At 40.8% G+C, this 24,075-nt stretch overlaps 1 protein-coding gene across 5 annotated transcripts in view; it reads left to right on the forward strand.

Moving 5' to 3' along the window:
- The window catches only part of mfsd8 (major facilitator superfamily domain containing 8), a 53,955-nt gene that overhangs the window by 15,921 nt on the left and 13,959 nt on the right, over window positions 1-24,075 (forward strand). For 3 of the 5 annotated variants that reach the window (XM_072584166.1, XM_072584168.1, XM_072584169.1), the window contains 7 exons: window positions 11,087-11,178; window positions 17,228-17,271; window positions 17,995-18,235; window positions 19,290-19,403; window positions 20,933-21,077; window positions 23,682-23,737; window positions 23,832-23,940. In XM_072584166.1, coding sequence (XP_072440267.1) covers window positions 11,087-11,178; window positions 17,228-17,271; window positions 17,995-18,235; window positions 19,290-19,403; window positions 20,933-21,077; window positions 23,682-23,737; window positions 23,832-23,940 — 801 coding nt within the window. Of the gene's footprint in view, window positions 1-8,318; window positions 8,339-11,086; window positions 11,179-17,227; window positions 17,272-17,994; window positions 18,236-19,289; window positions 19,404-20,932; window positions 21,078-23,681; window positions 23,738-23,831; window positions 23,941-24,075 lie in introns of those variants that run through there. The other 2 variants (XM_072584170.1, XM_072584167.1) reach the window with 2 other exon arrangements.

Below are 24,075 nucleotides of genomic sequence, written 5' to 3' on the forward strand. Positions count from 1 at the left end.
ACGTCAGATCAGTTTTCTTTCGTGTGAATCCAAGGAAAGCGATGGGACCAGACGGAGTACCAGGCGGTACACTCAGAGCATGCACAGATCAACTGCCAGTGGTCTTCACAGACATCTTCAACCTCTCCCTGCTGCAGGCCCCTGTCCCTGCCTGTTTCAAGAGGGCCAACATCACTCTCCTGCCTAAGAAGGCTCATGCAGCATGTCTCAATGACTACTGCCCAGTGGCCCTAACTTCGGTGGTTATGAATTGCTTTGAAAGGCTGGTCAGGGCATTAGCTGAAAATGTGTTGCTGGAAAAGCGCAGCAGGTCAGGCAGCATCCAAGGAGCAGGCGAATCGATGTTTCGGGCATGAGCCCTTCTTCAGGGCATTAATCAACTCCAGCCTCCCCACTACTCTTGACCTACTCTAATTTGCCTATTGGACCAACAGATCCACATCAGATACCATATCACATGCCCTTTACTCCTCCCTAGAATATCTTGACACCAAGAATAGCTACGTAAAAATTCTACTCATTGACTTACAGTTCAGCCTTCAACACTATTATCCCCTTGAGACTGATTACTAAACTCAGTGATCTCGGACTAAGCCCCACTCTCTGCAACTAGGTCCTCCGTTTCCTGACCCACAGGCCACAATCAGTGAAGATTGGGGACAATATTTCATCCTCACTAACACTCAACAATGGAGCCCCGAGGGGTGTATACTCAGCCCCCTACTGTATTCACTGTCCACCCATGACTGCGTCGCCAAATACCAGACTAATGCCACTTACAAGTTCGCTGATGACATCACCATAGTCGGTCAAATCTCAGATAGTGACGAAACAGACTACAGACGGGAGGTTGAAGACCTGGAAAAATGGTGCATGGAGAACAACCGAGCTCTCAATGCCGGCAAAACCAAGGAACTCATTATTGACTTTCGGCAGGATGTTACTCATGCCCCCCCTACACAGTATTAGCACAGAGGTGGAACGAGTGGAGAGTTTCAAGCTCCTGGGAGTAGTCATCTACAACAGACTTTCTTGGCCTCTTCATGTGGACGCACTGGTTACAAAGGCCCAACAACGTCTCTTCTTCCTCAGGCAGCTGAGGAAATTTGGCATGACGATGAATACCCTTGCAAATTTTTATAGGCGTGTCATCAAGAGCATTCTGTCTGGACGTATCACTATCTGGTACGGCAACTATACCATTCAAGATCGGAGACGGTTACAGAGGGTGGTGAACTCAGCCCGGACAATCACAAAGGCCAACCTCCCATCTATAGAATCCATCTACCAGGCCCACTGTCCAGGAAAGGCTGCTTGCATTCTTAAAGATCCATCCCACCCTGGCAATGTTTTTCTACAATTCCTACCATCGGGGAGAAGGTACAGAAGTCTGAATACGCACCAGCTGGTTTTGCAACAGTTTCTACCCTACCTTTGTTAGAATACTGAATGGACTCACAAACTCTTAGCATTTGCCCGTACCTGTGTTTTTGTTTTTGCTGCTGTTTAACTATTATTTACTGTCTATGCTACTTAACTCTATGATTTGCCTGTATTGCTCGAAAGACAAAGCTTTTCACTCTGCCTCGGTACACATGACAATAAATTCAATTCAGTTCAATTCAATTCAGTGCAGTTTGACCTTTTGATATTACATTAATGTCCAGAGAGATAGTCCAATTTAATCTTTTAACATTACAGTTCTGCCACATGTGGATTATTGCATTCAATTCTCACATTACTGGAAGGACATGGAGACGGTGCAGAATAGATTTACCAGGATGCTGCCTGGATTAGAGGGTATGAGCTATAAGGAGAGGCTAGAAGAACTGTGTTTTTTCTCTGGGGCTGAGGGGAAACTTGATAGAAGTCTATTAAATTGAGGTGCATGGATAGAGTTGATGGTCAAAATCTTTTTCCCCAGAGTTGAAATGTTTCGTACTAGTGGGCATGCATTTAAGGTGAGAGAAGTTTTTTTACACAGTGTGGTAGGAGTCTGGAATGCTAAAGGGGTGGTGGTGGAGGCAGACCCAATAGGGGCATTTAAAGGACTCTTAGATAAACACGTGAATAGGCAAGGAATGGAGGGAAATGTACCAAAGGCAGAAGGGATTAGTTTAATTTGGCACTATTCTGGTCTTCAAGGGCCTGTTCTTGTGTTATTACAGTTCTATGTAGGACATGCTGGCGGATCATATCAAACAGCATGTCCCTTCAGTTGTAGGCTGTTGTGACGTAGTGACTTCTGTGTCAAACGTTCAGGAACAAACCTCGCCAGAGATGTGTTGTGACATGCCTGATTTTAAAAATGTCTATCCCTTCGGTTGTTCAGAACAAGTACTGACCATATCCAACCAGCTGGCTTTTGCAAAGTGCCCAATGTTAGATTAGATTCTGCAAATGGGCGAGACTTGCTGGAGAATATTGGACAACCAATTCAGGATTGTCAGTTATGGTGTCATAAGAGCTGTACAGCATGGAAACAAACCCTTCGATGCCAACCATCCATGCAAACCAGATATCCTAAATTGATCTAGTTCCATTTTCTAGCATTTGGCCCATATTCCTCTAAACCCTTCTATTCGTATACCCATCCAGATGCCTTTTAAATGTTGTAATTGTACCAGCCTCCACCACTTCCTCTTGCAGCTCATTCTGTACATGCACCACCCAAAACTCGAGGGTATAAGTTTAAGGTGAGAGGGAAAGATTTCAAAGGGACCTAATGGGCAACTTTTTCATGCAGAGGGTGGTGCGAATATGGAACGAGCCAGAGGAAGTGATAGAGACTGGTACAATTTAAAAGACATTTGGGCAAGTACATCTATAGCAAAGCTTTTGTGTGATATGGGCGGCACGGTGGCACAGTGGTTAGCACTGCTGCCTCACAGAGCCAGAGACCCGGGTTCAATTCCCGCCTCAGGAGTGTGGAGTTTGCACGTTCTCCCCGTGTCTGCGTGGGTTTCCTCCGGGTTCTCCGGTTTCCTCCCACAATCCAAAGATGTGCAGGGCAGGTGAATTGGCCACGCTAAATTGCCCGTAGTGTTAGGTAAGGGGTAGATGTAGGGGTATGGGTGGGTTGCGCTTCGGCGGGTCGGTGTGGACTTGTTGGGCCGAAGGGCCTGTTTCCACACTGTAAGTAATCTAATCTAAAAAAAAATGCGGGCAAATGGATTGTTCAGTTTCGGAAACCTGATCAGCATTGGTGAGTTAGGCCAAAAGGCCTGTTTCTGTGCTGTATGACTCTATGACTTGATGATGCTATGACTTACTGGATTTGCCATGTCTAGAACCACCTCATTGCCATGATGGCTGAATTCCTTCTTCCACAGCATCTACTTTCCCCTGCTTTACTTCACCTCTAGTGTAGCTGAATTTTAGAGTCATTTACCACTCACATTGAGAAGATTTCCCAGATAGAGGCAGTTTTCTGAAGAGCACTCCTCTGTCTTTTTGTTTTCTCTCTCCTCCTCATCCCATCCTTTGACCCATCTCCTCCTCCGCTCCACTAAATGCTTTTCCCACTCTTTTCTGCTTCCAACATCTCTGCTATTTCATCCTTCCCCACTTCTGCATCTTTTTTCCTTCTTTGTACTTCACATTGTCCGTTATTCCCTTGTAACCACCCCTGCTTACTTTCCTTTTCACTCCTCTCATTTCAGTCCCCCACCCCCAGAACATAGACTATTTTACCTCGGTACTCTTTGCAGTTATGAAGACTTCTTATTACCCTGCCATGAACACAAGACCGATTCCGCCACAATCCAATCAATTCTTTCATTTTTGAGCCCAGGTTACCTCGCCAAATCAATTGCTGGGCTGATTTAAATAATTGAGTATTTTTAGGGCTGCCTGTTGGATGATGAACAGTGGCCAATGTCTTATTTAAGGCTCCAGAAAGTTTTCGCAGGTTTTCAGACTTTACCGGACACTTCCAATGAAGAAGGCAGATCTTCCGTCTTATCTATATTATCACCCATCTTAAAACAACCTTCCTTTTATAATCCTGACTTACGACCTTCACTAGTCAATAACCTGACAACAAACAATAAAACTAATGATTTACGCAAACCCGTCTTGACTTTCCAAAATCCCTAAGGTAAAAACAATGACTGCAGATGCTGAAAATCAAATACTGGATTAGTGGTGCTGGAAGAGCACAGCAGTTCAGGCAGCATCCAACGAGTAGGCCTGATGAAGGGCTTTTGCCCGAAACGTTGATTTCGCTGCTCGTTGGATGCTGCCTGAACTGCTGTGCTCTTCCAGCACCACTAATTCAGTATTTCCAAAATCCCTGACAGTCTCGTTATAATGAGCACAGCAGGTTAGGCGACATCCTTGGATGCTGCCTGACCTGCTGCGTTTTTCCACCAACACATTTTTCAGCTCTGATCTCCAGCATCTGCAGTCCTCACATTATAACAAGACTAGGAGAAAGTATCACGAACAATTTGGGAATCAATTTAGACACCAATTCAACCGAATCTGAGTCCCCGACTCATTTGAAGTACTTCCTTATTCAGGTCCCCGACCTGTTAGTGGAGTCCCTGACTCTTTTTTTTTAAAAGAGTCCCCAACACTATTTCGGATGCCCGATCCGCAGGTCCCCGACCTGGTAATGGAGTCCCTGACTCCCTTTTTTTTCAATGAATTCTTACCAGGACCGATCCCTTTTGGGCTAAAATTAGACGATAGACAGTGAGGAGTCGAGTCAAACGCGACTTGAATGCAAGGAAAACCAAACGGAGAAAATACTCAATCTGGCTGGCCGATTCCTCTGCACTCAATAGTGGAGGAGTCAAGGCTCTTGCATCACTGTCCAAAATCTGTCCATACCGATCCGAGTCATGGCACCAGATGAACATCTGGACCCCGACGGGGTCTCTCGGTTCTGCGAGCGGTCAATAAACACTCTCTTCGTACAACCGGGCACAGAGTGTCCAGAAACATAGAGGTTGTGCACTTCTGTGTTCCTTGGAGGAGCTGCGCACTTGTTTCAAAACAAAGACATTTTAATACTTTTTTTAAAGAAGAATACAGGCCATGATTACATGTACATTCAAACAATTACCAGTCAATACACAATATTGCTTTATTTGACAGTTACTTGGTCCAATGATATTTCCTGGGAACCAACTTTATTTTCTAATACTTAGGCCACCCTTATCTCACTAACTGAGCCATTGCATCTGCATCTGAAGGTCAGTTAGAATGTCTTATCCAGTAGAGTTATTTCTATGCTTTAAAAGTGTGCATTGTCTGCTAATCTCTATTGAAGCAGACTATGGTTAATCACTTATACAGCTATAGCAGAATTAGTAGTTAGTAACTTAAAAGCCATTTTATGCAGCTTTAGCAGAATTGTCAGTTTGCAGCCTAGAAACCATTTTGTCAGTTATTTGCATCAAGAAGCCATCTTGTTGCTGCCTGAGTTATTAAGAGCGTCTGTTAAGTGATTGCCCCTGACAACCACTAGTTACCTCAGCCTATATTCAGGTTTCAGATCCTCATGGACGCCTGTTTTTTTTAAAAAAGAGATCACTGAAAGGACTTTGATACATTATTTTTACCAAAGCATTTCTTGTAAGTTACATCTTTTTTACTGGAGATCATGTGCTTGGAGCTATGACAGTCAGGTTCCAGTTCCTGCTTTGGATATTATTTGGAGTAGTTTGATACTCCCTGACAGAAGTGTCTAAGCCTGGCTCTACCATTTCTAGAGTAGAATCCTTGCTGTGGTTCCACTGTAAATCTGGAGATATGGTCTGACTGGTCTCAAATAAAAAGCCTCCAGAAGCCTCAACTGGTATTTCTTGAATGACTGATTCTCACAGCTACCCATACACAACCACGTGTTCAGCAACATCTATTTTTGTCTACCAGAATGTCAGACCAACAGCCATCTGAGCATTTAAAACAAGGTTTTTATGGGCAATGTGGCTGAGCCTGCATTTATTACCAATCCCTAGTTACCTTTTGATATCAAAGTCATTGGCAGAAAAAGGGATGAGGTCCTGGAGAGTGAATATAGGAAATTAGGCAAGAGGTTAAAAAGTAGGACATCAAGGGGGCAATGATTCAGATTTTTGAACCATTGGAATCTTCCAGGGCAGAGATGACCTGTACGAGACGGGGGAACTAATATCCTTGGGCTACTAGTCTGGCACTGGGAAGGGACCCTGAACAGCAGTGAGACAAAAGAGAAAATTAAGGTTAGTTTAGAAGTTAAAGAAAGTAAGTTAAATAGACAAGGTAGGCAGAGCACAGCAGGAACGAGGGAAGATTGATTAATTAAACTGCATTTATTTCTATACAAGATACCTCACATTAGAATGTGTATAGGGTATAAGCAGGCAGGGAAAGAGTTAAGTTCTGAGTTTTGTGAAACAAGAGGTTCAGCTGAGCATGACTCAGATCAGATAAGAGCTTACAGTTAACAATGGGGTGCTGCGGGTTATGGGTTAACAAGGTGGGAAAGCAGTTATTATGTAGAGCCATTTAACAATATTGGAAGCATTCAGTATGCAAGGTCAGCGACAAGGGGAAAAGTATTCATTGTATGAATCCAGTTAACATTCATTGTATAACACTAAACGGCTTGATCACTGCTTTTGATACTCATTAATTGTAACGGTCCACCAATTAATATGTATGTTGCCTTATCTGGATGCTCCTCCCCGTGATATGACTATATAGTTCATTGAGAAACTGCTGTTCCAGAGAAGACTGTGACTTCATGTCTCTGCGCACATGGGTGATCGTTCCTTCTCCCTCTAGGGCCTGGGATAAAGATGAAGGACGTAAAACTACACAATGTCTCTGATCATTTTGCTTCGACTAAGGAGTGGGGGGGGGGGGGGGGGGAGGAAATGGGACAACAGACAGGTAAAGCAAATGCATTCAGGGCATGAGTGGGTATATGCGAGTGGGATATCATAAGTAGTACAGAAACATGGCTGAGGGAGGAACAGGACTGAGAGCTCAATGAACTGCAGTACAGATGCTTTAGGAAGAATAGAGAGGAGGCAAGAGAGGATGAGGAGTGGCGGTTTTGATTAGGGAAAACATCAGGGCAGTACTTAGAATATTTCTAAGGGATCATCCAATGAGGCTAAATGGGAGGAATCTGAGAAATACGAAGGGGGTGATCACTTTGATAGGATTGTACTATAGACTCCTCAAGTTGTCAGCAGAACATTGAGGAGCAAATATATAGGGGGATTGCAGATATCTGTAAAAATGATGGGGTTGTGATACTAGGGGATTTTAACTTTGCAAACATAGACTGGAACTGCCATAGTGTAAAGGGCTTGGATGGGGAGGAATTTAAATGTGTCAGGAAAAAATTATCAGTCAATACGTAAATGGCCCCTAACAGAGAAGGGGCAAAACTCAACCTCCTCTTGTGTTCTGAGGCAAGGCAAGTGACTTGCGTGTTAGCGGGTGAGCACTTTGTGACCATAATTCTAGTAATTTTAAAATAGCTATGGATAAAGATAGGCCTGGTCCACAAGTTAAATTTCTAAATTGGGGCAAGGCCAATTTTGATGGCATCAAACAGGAACTTACAAAAGTTGAGTAGGGGAGGCTATTTGCAGGTTTGGCAAGTGGGAGGCTTTCAAAAGCAAGATAACGAGAATTCAGAGACAGCATGTTCCATTAGAGAGAAGGACAAGGCCAACAGGATTGGAAACACTGGATGACTAGAGATATTGATGTTCTGGGAAAGAAAAAAAAGGAGGCATATGTCAGGTGTCGTCAGCTGAGATCAAATTAATCCCTTGAGGACTATAAGGAGTGTAGGATCACACTTAAAAGAGAAATTAGGAAGGCAGAAAAGGAAAATGAGATCGCTTTGGCAGATAAGATAAAGGAAAATCCAAAGAGATTCTACAAATACATTAAGGACAAAAGAGTAACTAGGGGGAGAATAGGGCATCTTAAAGATCAATGCAGCCATCTATGTGTGGAATTGTAGGCTATGGGTGAGATCCTATTTCTCATTAGTATTTACCCTGAAAAAACACATTGAAGTAAGGGAACTTTGGGAAGTAAATAGGAACGTCTTGAAAAGAGTCCACATTACAGAAGAGAGGGGACTGGAGATCTTAAAACATATAAAGGTAGATAAATCTCCCAGGGCTGATCAAGTGTATTGGAGAACATTTTAGGGAGCCAGAGAAGAAAGTGCAGGGACCCTAGTGGATTTATTTGTGTTTTGACAGCCATGGGTGAGGTCCAGAAGACTGGAAGTTGATGAGTGTTGTGCCATTATTTAAGAAAGGCTGCACGGAAGAACCAAGGAACTCCAGACCAGGAAGCCTAACATCAGCGTTAGGTAAGTTGTTGGAGGAGTTTCTGAGATACAGGATCGACATGCATTCGGAAAGGCAAGGGCTGATTAGGGATCATCAGAATGGTTTTGTGTGGGAAGTCGTGTCTCACTAACTTGATTGAGTTTTTTGAAGAGGTGAACAAGAAGATAGATGAGGGCAGTGTGGCAGATGTTGTCTACACTGACTTTAAATTGGCCTTTGACAAGGTCCTGCATGCTTGTTTGGCTAGCAAGGTTAGATCACATGGCATCCAGGGACAGCTATCCAATTGGATTCAAAATTGGCTTGATGGTAGGAGACAGAGGATTATGGTACAGGGTTGTTTTTCAGATTGGAGGCTTGTGACCAGTGGTGTGTCACAAGGATCCATTCTGTTGTTCATCATTTAAATTAAAAATTTGGATGGGAATGTACAAGGCACAGTTAGTAAGTTTGCGGATGACTCCAAAAGTGTTGGTAAAGTTGACAGTAAGGAAAGTTATCTAAGAGTATAAGGGGATATTGATCAACTGGACCAGTGGGCAGAAGAATGGCAGATGGAGTTTAATGCAGATAAATGCCAGATTTCGCATTTTGTTAAGACAAACCAGGACAGGACTTACAAAGTTAATGTAGGGCCCTGGGAATGTTGTCAAACAGAGAGACCTAGGAGTGCAGGTACATAGTTCCTTGAAAGTGGCATCACAGGTAGACAGGGTGGTGAAGAAGGCATTTGGCATGCATACCTTCATCTGTCAGAGAATTGAGCACCGGAGTTGGGACAGCATGTTACAGCTGTACAAGACATTGGTGAGGCCACATTCTGGTCATCCTGCTGTAAGAAAGATGTTGTTAGACTTGCCAGGATGCAAAAAGGGCTTACAAGGATATTACTAAGACTGGAAGGTATGAGTTATAAGGAGAGGCTGGATAGACTTTGACTTTCTTTCTTGGAGCATTGGAGACTAAGGGGAGACCTTAGAGATTTTTAAAATCATAACGGTCATAGATAAAGTGAATATCTAAAGTCTTTTCACCAGGGTGGGAGAGTCCAAAACTAGAGGGCATAGGGTTAAGGTGAGAGGGGAAAACTTTAAAAGGGACCTAGGGGCAACTTTTAAGTTGGTGGAGTGTATATGGAACATGGTGTCAGAGGAAGAGGTAGAGGCAGGTACAGTAACAAAATTTAAATGACATTTGGATAGGAAAGGTTTAGAGGGATATGGGCTAAACCCAGGTGAATGAGACCAGTTCAGTTTAGGAAACTGGTTGGCATAGATGAGTTGGGCCAAAGGGCCTGTTTCCATGCTGTAGACTTCTGACTCTAACCAGGAAGCCCTTCAGTCCAACTAGTTCACACCAACCATGTTCCTAAACTAAACTAGTCCTACTTGCCTATGTTTGGCCCATATCCCTCCAAGCCTTTCCTATTCATGTACTTATCTTTGAACATAACTTCATACCTTCTAGAAAATATTCTTTTACTGTCCAAAATAGATAGCCTCACACTTTCTTACATTGAAATCCATCTGCCAGTTTTGCCCATTCACCTAGTCTATCAATATGCCTTTGTAATTTCATGTGATCATCTACACTGTCCATAATGCTGCCTAATGGCTGATCTGATTATGGCCTTAACCTCACTTTCCAGCTGGTCACTATCACCATGACTGCTTTTTTGATCAAGAATCTGTCCAACTCAGCTTTGCATATACTCCAAGACCTGATACTCTCTGGGGAAGAGAAGTCCAAACATTTGTGACCACGTCAGAGGGAGTAAAAACGGCCCTCCTCATTTCAGTTTTTAATGGTAGATATTTCATCCTCATCTATTCCCCTGGTTGCAGAAAAAATATTCTCACATTTCCTCTTTTGTCTGCCCTTACAATTCTGTATCTTTCCTTACACCTTAAAATTCCATTGAATACACAGCCAATGTGTTCCAACTTTCTACAAAAGATAAACTTCTGAGACCATAACTTCAACACTTATTTAACTACTACCAAGAAGCATGACATAAGATAGAAACTTTGGAAATTGCAGGGCTTCAGCAGAGACAGGGTCTTGTTAGTCTTTTAAGATTAAAGGGAGTAGGGATCATGAACAGCTAATGAGCATTTCTAAATGGATACAAGGCCAATGCATTTCATGTTGCCATGAGAGAAACGTATTTTTGAGATCAGGTTGCAGGCTTCCCTGTAAATCAATGAATATCACATGCAGAGAGCAGAAGCTGCTTGGCTCTCCTAATTACCTCAGGTAGATGTGAGAGGAAGACATCTCTAGTTATAAGAGATACATCCTGCAGCTATCTAAAGATTCTGGATAATTTTTACCTGATAATGGCCATCAGGGGAGAATTGTCAGGAGAGGGTTAACTACTGGTGGTAGACTTAGGAAACAGTCCAAAAAGCTAAAGTAACTTTGAAGAAGTTCACATGAAATTACTACTTTGTAAATGAGAAAGATGTGAGCTAATTTGAAGCAGGATGCATTTGTGGACTTTTTAAGGACTGTAATTTGAAGGAGAGTGTGATGGTGTGATAAGTATAGTACAGAAGAATTCTGTGCTTTTAAAGTAGAAGTTGTCTATAAAAATAATGCAGATTTGTAATGTTTTTAGTAATTTGTTGCAGTAAGAATCTTAATCTTTATGATATCCTTTTCAGCTACTAACTGGAACTTCAAATCTCTTTTTAAACATTTTCAGTCTCTTTGGAGATCACAACAAATAAAACACAAGAATAAGTCTTAATTGGTTTATTTTGCAGTGAAGACACATTAGTTGAGACACTGCAGGAAAGTCGAAGCCGCTGGAGATCAATCCGGATCATGTATATCACCATGTTCCTCAGTAGTATAGGTAGGTACCTTTCTCAGAGTTAATCACTGAAGCCCATCTTCATTTTAGATGTAAAGATTAATTGTAACTGGACCACTCTTTATTGAGTACAAAGATTTAACTGACATTGCAGCGTAGTAATGAGGGAGTTCTCAGTCAGAGATATTATCTTTTGGATGAGACATTAAACCAAAGCCTTATTTGTCTTTCACTTGGATATAAAAAAATTGACACATTTCAAAGAAGACCAGGGGAATTATCACTTGTGTCAATTATCTATCATCCAACCTCACTGAAAATCACAATGCATTTGGTTACTGCTGTTGCTGTAGTTGTGAGGTTATATGTAACTTGGCTGCTACTTTTCCTATACTACAACAGTGACTACAGTTCAAAAGTACTTAATTGGTTGCAAAGAGCTTTGGGATATTCTGAAGTTATGAAAAATACCACATAAATGTAAGATTTTTCTGTAATCTTAGGACAGCAAACATATTTAAGAATGTACTTCCATATTCATTCCATTCTATTACTTTTTTTACATCATTGACCTATTCTTCTTTCTGGAACTCGATTAAGTTGACAGTTTTCATTAGCATTTAGTTTTTTTCTTCCTCCTGCTCTGTTTATTTTCAAAACCTTCTGTTCTTATGCAACCCAGGGAAAAGACGGAGTTTTTAATCCCCTGCTTTTCAGGTGATCGTATTTAAGGCAGGTCTGCCATCTAATATATTTAACTTTATAAAGTCCCTGATTGCTGAAAAATTATCATTGTTGCTCTCTAACATTCCAAACACTTTGTGGGCGGCACAGTTCCTCAGTGATTAGCACTGCTGCCTCACAGCGCCAGATACCTGGGTTTGATTCCACCCTTGGGTGACTGTCTGTCTGTGTGGACTTTGCGCATTCTCCCTATGTCAGCGTGCGTTTCTGCTGGGCGCTCCAGTTTCCTCTCACAGTCCAAAGGTGTGTAGGCTAGGTGAATTAGCCAAGCTAAATTACCCCATAGTGTTCAGGAATGTATAAGTTAGGTGCAGTAGCCATAGGAAATGCAGGGTTAAAGGGATAAGGTAGGGAATTGGTCTAGGTGGAATACTCTTCGGAGGATCGGTGTGGACTTATTGGGCCGAATAGCCTGTTTCCCCACTGTGGGAATTCTGTGATTCAATGTAGATTGCACTGTATTTTGTAATGTACCATGTATCCTTAATTCTTGATGCATCTTAAAATGAGTGACTTGCACTGGAGCACCAATGAGATCTCCGCACTTAGACAGAAGTAGCCATTAGGGGCAGTTGGAAAGGAAATGTTGGACCAGGATCACTGTAAAATACTTCCTCAGAGTCTTTGAGTCATACAGCACAGAAATAGACACTCCAATCATCCACGTTGACCAAGTTTCCCAAACTAAACTAGTCCCACTTGTCTCCATTTGGCCCATATCCTCTAAACCTTTCCAATTCATGTTCCTGCCCAAATGTCTTTTAAATGCTGTAACTACCTGTATTTACCACTTCGTCTGGTAGTTTATTCCATCCTCTGTCTGTAAAAGATACCCCTTTGGTCCCTTTTAAACCTTTCTCCTCTCACCTTAAAAATATTGAACTCACACACCCCAGGGAAAAGATCTTTGCTATTCACCTTATCTATGACCCTCATAATTTTATATCCGACTGGTCTCTTATCCAAGGCAGCATTGCTATCGTGCAGGATTGCTGAGCTATCACCACAAAGACATGTGTTTCTTTACCCCCCCCCCCCCCCCCCAAATACAGAGGATGGTATTTTAAAGACCTGGATTTTTATGATATTGAGAACACCTCACAGATGTCTGAAAATGGTAAGCAGGACCTGGATATGGAGATCCCGCCTCCTTTTCTGACATTCAAGTTTTGGTTGCAGAGAGAAAGCGACACACTGTGATTCAAACATAGGAGGGAAATCTATATTCAGCAGGGCCATTTGAATTTTGTGCTAAGTTCAAATAGAACCTAAATTTTCCAAGGGTCTTAACCTGCAACTTGGAAATTACAAATTAATGGAGTGCCCATAACTATTCTTGAAGGACAGATTACGCCACCTCTTTTTAAACAACCCCTGCTCTTTAAAGTTGAACTAAAACAGGATTAATCTGCCAGTGAAAGTTTTTAAAGTTGTCTGCAGACTGCTTTGATTGACAGACCATTGGTGTAGCATAGAAAAAAAATTACTATGCATGTCTGCAGTTCCAGAAGGGTTTTTTTGTTAACAGTTTTGAAGGCCTATCATTATGGATGCTGGTTGAGTTTCAAAATCTACAGTTATCTTGGCAGGGGCTAAGATCACATTTTGATTGACACTTTAAAGAGACTATTAAAGGAATAGCTGTCTTTGTGAATTAAAATTTGTTTTTAAGATCGATTGAATACTAGAGGAAATCTGAAAGCTTTGACTGGATTTCATAGTTCAGGATGTTTTGTCACTGTCCAGTGTGTAAGAATGCAAGCTCTGTTAGACTGTTATAAGTTTATTATTTTTTCATCTCTGCGTAGCTCATGAGGTCTGATCATAAGTGATACTGGATAGGTGGCTATGGAGGCACCTTGGGGATATGAGGGAGTATAGGGGGTGGGTGGAAGGGGTCAAAGTCCTAGACACCCAAGACAGGCCTTATTGCCTGCTCACCCCTGCATTTGCAAGCCCAGGATCAGCTTCTGGGGTCAGTAGGCTTGATTTGAGCTTGCCCTGGCCACTCTGGAATGAAAATCAGGCCTGATGGGGGCCATTTTAAACCATGGTGGATCTGCCATGTGGATGAATTTCCCTCCTTGAGTTACCTGTCTCGGTAATGAAAATCTGGTTGGTGATCTTAAGATACTGTTGCAATCTTGTTTAGTACCATTTAGATTTAACTTTCCCCTATAGTTGACAACTTTATATATTATGAACTCAGGTTAATCTTTATTACTTACCACCAAAACTCTTGAAGGTTCATTCTACATCTGTAAGGTCCAACCCAAGGTTATCCATAGTTTTCTGAAATTAGTTTAATTTTCCTCTGTATTCCAACTTCCTTCATGTTGGAAGATTTATGGGAATCCTACGATTAGACTTTGTTATGTGACCTTAAAGTTTGCCAAAAAAACCTCATGTGAACTCTTCAGTCCTTGCCCTTGCTTTGAACATATGGAGATTGCATTTTCCCCTCTCTATTCCCACATCTTCTGTATAGCTCCTTCCAAGTTAACTATTAAAGTTAACTGCTTTCTGCCTTAAGGCGTTGAGGATTTCTGTAGATTTCCTCCTCCATCATCCACCTGCCTTCTCCCTCTCAAATTCCAAATTCAACTTGCTTCTCCCAGGCAAATTCTATGCTGTAGGTGATTAAGTTAGTATGTTGTCTGCTTAAATGTAGATCTGACTCTGTAATTGGCAACATACACCAAGACCAAAACTACAACTGCCTCTCTGTCCCCAAATTGAACTATTTTCTTCTGTCAGGGTGAATACACACAAGCAAGTTAAACAAAACAGCCTTCTATCCCTATGCATCATCTCCATGATTACATGGCAAGGTTTGGGATATTCTTAAGGGAAATGTAAACATATGATGTTAATTTCAACACAGCGCTCTCTGACTCTGTAACTCATACGAGTAATTTATATTGCTCATGGAGTTTTATGACCATTTCTTCAGCATCCATGGATCCATACAAGCTCAGAGATGGATTAGTCATTTTTTAAGTTTTTCCAATATCAATTGTGACACTATGAGCAAACGCAAGCTACCTTTAAAGTGAAATAAACCCAGACTTGCATTTACACTGGAGTTGATTTTACCAGTTTCTCAACTGGGTACCCAGAGATTCAGTGATGGTAATGCCATTGAATTTCGAGTAGCAATGATTAAAATCTCTCTTGTTGGGGATAGTCAATGCCTGGCAGTTGTGTGGCACAAATAGTACTTGCCATTTATCAGCCCAAATCTAAATATTGTCCCGGTCTTGCTGCATTTGGACATGGACTGCTTCACTATCTGAGAGTTACAAACAATGCTGAACATTGTATATCATCAGCAAACATCGCCACCTCTTGCCTTTTATGATGAAGGGAAGATGATTGTCAATTGACGTAGGCCACTGATTTCTGAGATGGTAGGACTGACGTATGAAGAAGGTCCTAACCAATCCAGGCTATGTTCACAGGAGTTTAGAAGAATGAGGATGCATCTCATAGAAGCCTATAAAATTCTAACAGGACCAGACCAGGTAAATGGAGGATGTTCTTAATGACCAGGGAGTCCAGTATCTGATTCACTGTCTAAGGATAAAGAGTAAGCCATTTAGGACTGAGATAAGGGGAAATGTCTTCACCCAGAGAATGGGGAGTCTTTGGAATTCTCTAACACAGAAAGCAGTTATAGAGTTATAGAGACGTACAGCATGGAAACAGACACTTCGGTCCAATCTGTCCATGCCAACCAGATATCCCAATCCAATCTAGTCCCACCTGCCAGCACCAGGCCCATATCTCGCCAAACCCTTCCTATTCATATACCCATCCAAATGCCTCTTAAATGTTGCAATTGTACCAGCCTCCACCGCAGCTCATTCCATACGCTTACCACCCTCTGCGTGAAAAAGTTGCCCCTTAGGTCTTTTTTATATCTTTTCCCTCTCGCCCTAAACCTATGCCCTAGTTCTGGAGTCTCCGATCCCAGGGAAAAGACTTTGTCTATTCATCCTATCCATGCCCCTCATAATTTTGTAAACCTCTATAAGGTCATCCCTCAGCCTACGACGCTCCAGGGAAAACATCCCCAGCCTGTTCAGCCTCTCTCTATAGCTCATGTTTTCAAAAAGAGGTTAAATATGTTTATTAGAACTAAGGGATCAAAGGTAGATGGTTGCTTTTCGGACTGCAGGCCTGTGACCAGTGGTCTGCCACAAGGATCGGTGCTAAGACTATTACTTTTCATCATGTATGCAAATGATTTGGATATGAATACAGGAGGTCTGGTTAGTAAGTTTGCAGCTGACAGCAAAATAGGTGGTGTAGTGGACGGTAAAGAAGATTATCTCAGTACAACGGAACCTTGATCAGATGGGCCAATGGGCTGAGGATTGGCAGATGGAGTTTAATTTTGATAAATGTGAGATGTTGCATTTTGGTAAGGCAAACCAAGGTAGGACTTGTCCAGTTACTGTTAGAACCATGGCCTTTGTTACCAAACAAAGTGACATAGAGTGTAGGTGCACAGTTCCTTGAAAGTGGAATTGCAGGGAGACAGGATGGTGAAGAAGGCGTTTGGCACACTTAACTTCATTGGTCAGAATGTTGAGTATAGGAGTTGGGATGTCATGTTACAGCTGTATTGGACATTGGTGAGGCCACTTTTAGAATACTGCATACAATTCTGGTCGCCCTTCTATAGGAAGGATGTTGTTACACTTAAAAGGGTGCAGAAAGGATTTACAAGGATGTTGCTGGGATTGGAGGGTTTGAGTTAGAGAGAGGCTGAATAGGCTGGGGCTATTTTCCCTGGAGCGCGGAAGCTGCTGGGTGACTTTGTAGAGGTTATAAAATCATGGGAGGCATGGATAGAGTGGGGAGAGTCCAAAACTAGAGGGTATCGGTTTAAGTTGAGAGAGGAAAGATTTAAAAGGATCTAAAGAGCATGTGTATGGAACAAGCTGTCAGAGGAAGTGGTGGGGGTGGGTACAATTACAAAATTTAAAAGGTTTTTGGATTTGTATGTGAATAGGAAGGGTTTTACAGGGATATTGGCCAAATGCTGACAAATGGGACAAGGTCTGATTGGGATATTGGGTCGAGCAGGACCAAAGAGTTTGTTTCCGTGCTGTATAACTCTGACTCAATGACTCTTTTCTTTCCGTTTAAATTTTAATTCCTAAAACAAAAGTTATATTCTAAAAGATATGAATTATAAACTAGATTTGCCCAAATGTAAAATGTAACTGTATTAATTTGAATTATATATTTAAGAAACATTAATTTTAATATAAATGCGTTTGTTATTTTAAAAAAAGGCTGTTCTGCTAGATCTAGTAAATGATCTCTTTTCCTGCAGGTTTCTCGATTGTAATATCTTCAATCTGGCCATTTCTTCAAAAGGTTTGTTACTTTTAGGCATTTCTTATAATGGAGCTCTCTGTGAATTATAGTTTTCAGTAAGTTTTTAATGTTGAACCTATTTAAGCTGTCCACCTCGCTTCTGAATATATCTTTGCCTGTACGTCAGAATATTATAGGTGCTGATGTCCATTGCAGAGTAGCTGTTATGAATTCATGTGGTACAACAGTGACTACAGTTCAAAATATACTTAACTGGCTGTTAAGTGCTTTGGGAAATCCTAAGATTGTGAAAGGTGCTCTTAACTGTCCGTGCTTTTCATTTTTTTCTCTCTTGAATTTCTGATATATATCTTTATTCGAAAACTATGTTACACCATATGAATGCTTCCTTTTTATTGAAATCCTTGATTATCTGGAGGAGGCAGGGCTGTTTAAAACACATCATGTTGACTTTCCTTTATACCATAGTGCTGCCACTAGCCTGTGCTTTGAAGATTGCTGTTTGAAAGTGAGCCTGATTGGCTGTCACACAGTTAGTAATGATACTAACATTATGCCTAAACTGGACACCCATTGCTGCCAAAATTAGAAAAATGTCATTAAATATGAAGTGGTAAATTTGTACTGAAGTGTTCAATTAGAGTGAAAATAGATGAAAAAATGTTTAATAGCGAACCTGATAAGACATCATTTTGATAAGGCATGAAATTGAGTTACTTTCAGAAAGTTGCTTTAATGTTGTCAAATTCTTCTTTACTACAGGTGGATAAAACTGCAGACACTAGTTTCCTTGGATGGGTTATTGCTACTTACAGTCTGGGGCAGATGGTTGCTTCTCCATTGTTTGGTGCATGGTCGAATTACAGACCAAGAAAGGAACCACTTATCGTATCAATTTTTATTAACGTTGCTGCAAATGTACTTTATGGCTATGTACACACCTTTCCATCGCATAATAAGTACTATATGCTGCTTAGTCGGGCATTTATTGGATTTGGAGCAGGTAAGACCAAGCTTGTGAAAGAAAAACAAATAATGCTACTAGGAAATTTAACAAAATGGACAAATTCCAGTGTAAAGACTAAATTTATTGGGATGAAATATAGGTTATGTTAGTTCTGTGGGTTTTGATGTACAATACAAATAAACAAGTACTCTGAAAGCTCGTTAGGCTTTAGTTAGAGGCTTGACTATTTGGGTTTGATTTATATATCCTTCCCTGGAATTATTATTATCCACTTGTTTTTCTCAGTGTTTTTGTGTATCATCAGAACCATTTCAGCTCCAAAAATAGTTTTAATTGGTTGCTTTGCTTATGATTTCCACAGGCAATTCTGCACACAGCTTAGGTTAGTAGTGTGAGATTTTGTAAATCATTTGGGCGGCGGCACGGTGGCACAGTGGTTAGCACTGCTGCCTCATAGCACCAGAGACCTGGGTTCAATTCCCGCCTCAGGCGACTCTGTGTGGAGTTTGCATATTGTCTGCGTGAATTTCCTCCCACAATTCAAAAATGTGCAGGCCAGATGAATTGGCTATGCTAAATTGCCTGTAGTGTTAGGTGAAGAGGTAAATGTAGGAGAATGGATCTGGGTGGGTTACACTTCAGTGGGTCGGTGTGGACTTGTTGGGCTGAAGAGCCTGTTTCCACACTGTAGGGAATATAATCTTTTCTCCTGGGTGATCAGACTCTGAACATGATGCTAATAGGTCTTTTCTGATTTTTAGTCATTGAGTTTAACATATATCATGAGGCCTCAGAGCCAGGAGCAATATTTAAATTTCTTTATTCCAGGAACTTTTACAAAGAGAATGTAATGCCTACATGAACTCATTAACAATTTTATAATCATATGATGGTGTAGTGTTAGCATAAGATAAAATTAAACTCATTATTTCAGATTTTCTAATTCAGTTGCAATTCAATGCAGGAGGGCTACTTTTGAAAAAAAATTGAATTTGTGCATTTTGGGCCCACTCAGGCATATTTGTGTATAGATATTAGACTAAGTGTTAAAACACATTTCTGTTTCTTGATATATTGTTTTTTGTTTTAGGAAATGTGGCTGTTGTACGATCATATGTTGCTGGTGCAACTTCACTTCAGGAAAGGACCACTGCCATGGCAAATATCAGTGCTAGTCAAGCACTGGGTTTTATACTCGGGCCAGGTACAAACCTTGAATTTGGCTGTTAGCAAGTAGGTACTGATAAAGTTCTCAAGTGGATACATTACCATCAACACTTCCCTTTCCTCTTTTTATCTTGCTATTTGTTTCCTTCTAATCCATCCAATGTACTCGAGTTATGATTTCCAGTCAATGTTGGGGAAGTTAAAATACCCCATAATGGCCAGCCTGTTCCTTTCACTCCTACCCAGAATCTTTTGCCAATCCTCTCCTGCACATCCCTGGAACTTTGTGGAGGTCTATAAAATGCTCCCAGCAGTGTGACCTCTCCTCTCCTGTTTCTAACCTCAGACCATATCACCTCAGGAGACGAGTCCTCGTCAAAAGTTCTTTCAGCCACTGTTGTGCTATCCTTGACTAACAAAGCCACACCTCCCCCTCTTTTACCACCTACCCTGATCTTAATGAAAGATCTAAACCCTGGAACCTGCAACATCCATTCCTGACCCTACTCTATCCATGCCTCTAAAATAGCCACAACATCAAAGTCCAGGTGCATCCATGCAGCAAGTTCACCTGCATTATTCCAGATACTCCTGGCGTTGAAATAGACACACTTCAAACCAGCTTGCTGTCTGCCAGGACACTCCTGTGACCGTGAAATCCTGTCCTTGTCCTCCCTACTGTCATCCTCCTGTGTACTGGAACTACACCACAGGTTCCCACCCCCTTGCTGAGCTAGTTTAAACCAACCTGAATAGCACTAGCAAATTTCCCAGACTGTCCTGTTTGTAGAGGATGGAAGGATGAAGCCAAATTTCTGGAGGCAATGTTAAAATTTAGGAATTGCAAACGATCCAGTGGAGATAATGAGGCAGTCAGAAGAGGTATATACTGCATGATAATGGCAGGGTGAACAACTATAAAAGGCGATTGTTTTTATACCATTGGCTAATTCCAATATGGAGTGTTCCAAATAATTTGGAGATTCAGACTTAACCTATGGATTATTTTATTGCTTTTGAGTACTGAACTAGAGGGCATAGGTTTAGATTGATCGGGGAAAGATATAAAAGGGACCTAAGGGGCAAACTTTTCATGCACAGCGTTGTGCGTGTATGGAAAGAATTGCCAGAGGAAGTAGTGGAGGCTGGTACGATTGCAGCATTTAAAAGGCATCTGGGTGGGTATATGAATAGGAAGGGTTTGGAGGGATATGGGCCAAGTGCTGGCAGGTGGGACTAGATTCGGTTGGGATATCTGGTCGGCATAGACAAATTGGACCAAAGGGGCTGTTTCTGTGCTGTACATCTCTATGACTCGATGACTACATGACTGTTTGAAGGCTCAAAGGTGAATTATTGTTTATTTGTGGTGGGTTTTCACTTTCAGAGAAAGTTATGTTCACTTGTGCAATCCATTTTTAATAATTGTGCACCATTTCGCATTATATGTTAAGTAAATTTTTTTTATGTTGATGGTCAGCAACAGGAGAACCAGTGTTCATTACCTTTATATGCTAATGATTATGAAGATATTTAAATAGCTTTTCTAAACTTATTTTGGTTTAGCTCTACAGGCTGCTTTGACAAGCATTGGACAGACAGGAGTATCTTGGCATTTAATTGACCTTGAGTTGAACATGTATACTGCCCCGGCATTCCTTGGAGCTTTCCTGGGTGTGGCGAATATTGTACTTATTGTTGCTTTATTCAGGTAAATATTAATGAATCCTTTGTTTTACCAATTTCCATGATATTCATAACAAGGTGGTGGTAATAATTATATTCTGGGCTTGTGTCTGCAATTTTTTCTTATATAATGCTTTCCTATAATTGTTGTTAAAATTTTATTAGAGGATTTTATGAGCAGAGACTTTATAGCAAAACCTGTTTTTATATATATATATCCCCTCTTCAGAGAGTCTCTTCCCTTGGGTGAGATTTATCATGGTGTGTGCTCCTTTCAGAGATCTGTTAATTCTCACCTGTGTTCCTTTGTGACCAGTTACCTGATGTGTAGATGTGTAATAATAATCTTTCCTCTCCAACCCCTCTTAATACGATTATGTTCCATCAAAAGGATGTGGGATTGTATCCAAGACTCCTCTGCTTTTTGAATCCTTTTGGAGAAGAAAATACATTAAATGGAATTGTATTTCATTGCCTGGTGTTTGAAACAAGGGTAGAATCCAAGAGTAAATAATCTGCAGACAGTCTGGTTGGGAAAAGGAGGATGAAATGGTCTGGTGCAAAATAAGATAGACATGTGAAACAAGTAAAGCTGTTGAGACTTAAGATTGTGGCTGTGGCAAGGCAGCACAGTTAATGTCGGAGATTAAATTTAGTTCGCACTGGTGTAAAGAAGCCTTTTTCACCTTACTTCTTGCCTGTGAATTGTGTTTGAGTCATTATCAGCTAACAGGAAGGGATCCACATCACAAAATTAGTAACCTTGTTAAGGATGCCACATCAGTAGAGTTCAGTGTTTTTACATCCAGAGGAGACGTGCCAGGATGTTATCCAGGATGGAAAGTCAGTTATGTGGAGAGACAGAACAGGCAGGATTTGTTTTCTCAGGAGCAGATGACATTGGGTGGGAGTGAGGGGATATGAGAGGCATAGATAGGGTAGGTTGTGAAAATCTTTTGCCTGGAGGACATAAATTTAAAGTAAGGTTAAGTGGCTTAGAGGGGATGTACGGAAAGATTTTTTTCACCCAGAGAGTGGTAGAAATTTTGAATATACAAGCCTGAGAGGGTGGTGGAGGTACTCTTGGAACATTGAAGAAGTATCTGGATGAGTACTTAAAATGTCAGGGCCCAGTAGGCTATGGACCAAATACAGGTAAATGGGATTAGTATAGTTTGGTGTTTGTTGGTTGGCATAGACATGGTGGGCAGAAGGGCCTGTTTCTATGCTGTATTACTTTGACTCTACAATTGATAAGGAATGCTCAATGCTAATGTAGAGTCTAAAATATGTTCCATTTACCACCTCTAACACTTTTCACCTTGAATATAAAAGTACAAAGATCTTACACACATATGCACACACAAATGCGCACGCACACACAATCGTGAAAGTTGGCATTGTTGTATCCAATTTATCTCTTAAAAGAAGAGATTTCATGGGATTTAAATATTTTAAAATTCTAAAAAATAACTTATAATCTCGGTGTCATTACCTCTGAGGCTTTCCATTCTCTCATTATGTTGAAGCCTGTCCTATAATGTTATGGTCATTAAAAAATTGTGAATTTCATTTTAATACAAAACAATCCATCTTTGCTCTTCACAGAAGCAGCTGCTTTGTTCCCCCACAGTCTGTTTCCGTGTCTCAAAGTAGAGTTGTTTCAGATGTGAAAACTGTTTGTTGGTATTTCAATAAGTTTCTCGTCCATGTCAACCATGCTACAAATGTTTATCTCGGAGCTAGAATGCTTCTGCAATTCTTTGTTACACATTAAGTGAAAGAAAACTTTTTAAAGCGTAACTCTCTCTTGTCAAGTCCAGCATTGAAAACATATTAGTTCAGTATTCATTGTTGAAATGGAGAAGATTTGACAGAAATGTGTGGAGTACACACAAGTAGAATTAAATGCAGTAACCCAAAAGCTGTTGTCAGAGATGCTTGAATTTCTCCTCACAGTGTGATGTTGTTGTTCTTGCAAATGGACTAGATATTGATATAACTTTAATTGTGCAAATTTGAAATACTTGTACTAGTAGCCTGTTAATGCATTTGCAGGTTTTTGAATTTTTAGCAGCCTGATAATTACTACTGAAGTGCATTCCTGCATTTCAAAATTACTGTGGTGTCTCATTTCCTCAGAGGAGAATTAATGTTATAGTGTCAAACATGTTAGGAATCTTTTTCAGGCTTCTTCTTTTATCTCTTTGCTAATCTACTTTATATTTTCTGCTTGATATCATCTCATTTGGATGCTGTGTGGTTCATTGAAGGTATTTCTATCCACTTGGTTTAAAAGCCTTGCTAATGCTTGTCCTGTTCATACAAACATCCTATAACTGTGCTGGAAAAGATGTGTGATGGGACAGATTTTCTACCGATGAGCCCACAAAACATGTGGCACCTGTCAGCGAGGTGAATGGCGAGTGACATTCCTTTGCTGGGGAGTGCAAAATCCCGACCTTGTAGCAAATTGGCCATAATAGACTTTTAATTTCAAAGGTGTCTGTACCAGTTTTCAATTTTAAAATGTCCTTCAATCCAAATTACAATCCTTCAAACCTCTTCAAGAAAACAAGCTTTTATTTAGAACAAAGGTTAAACTTTAAATATTTGTTTTTCTCCCCAGGGAGCATTGTGTTGTCGATTTAGATAGAATGAAAAGTATAAATGGCAATATCCAAGGTAACTCATTCACATTTCCCTGAGGTTTTTGCACTGTCAAATTATTAATGTATGGCTAGTGTCTACTGGAGTGATTCTTTGTTTTTCTTTGTAGGCAGTTCTGAGGTACTTGAAAATTCCTACGATGGAATTGATCTGATTGCAGTGGTGTCATTCAACATTCTGTTCTTCATCATCCTATTTGTATTTGCTATCTTTGAAACGTAAGTGTTATCTGTCCTATTTTCAGCTAGCTAATTAGTTTCTGTTTAGCCTGGAATCTTTTCTATTAATTCCTGGGATGTAGGTGGTGGTGGTGGAAAGAATAGCATGTATTGCCCAACTCTCTGTTTGCCCTT

Source organism: Chiloscyllium punctatum, chromosome 14 (genome assembly GCF_047496795.1).
Source record: "Chiloscyllium punctatum isolate Juve2018m chromosome 14, sChiPun1.3, whole genome shotgun sequence".
NCBI lineage: Eukaryota > Metazoa > Chordata > Chondrichthyes > Orectolobiformes > Hemiscylliidae > Chiloscyllium > Chiloscyllium punctatum.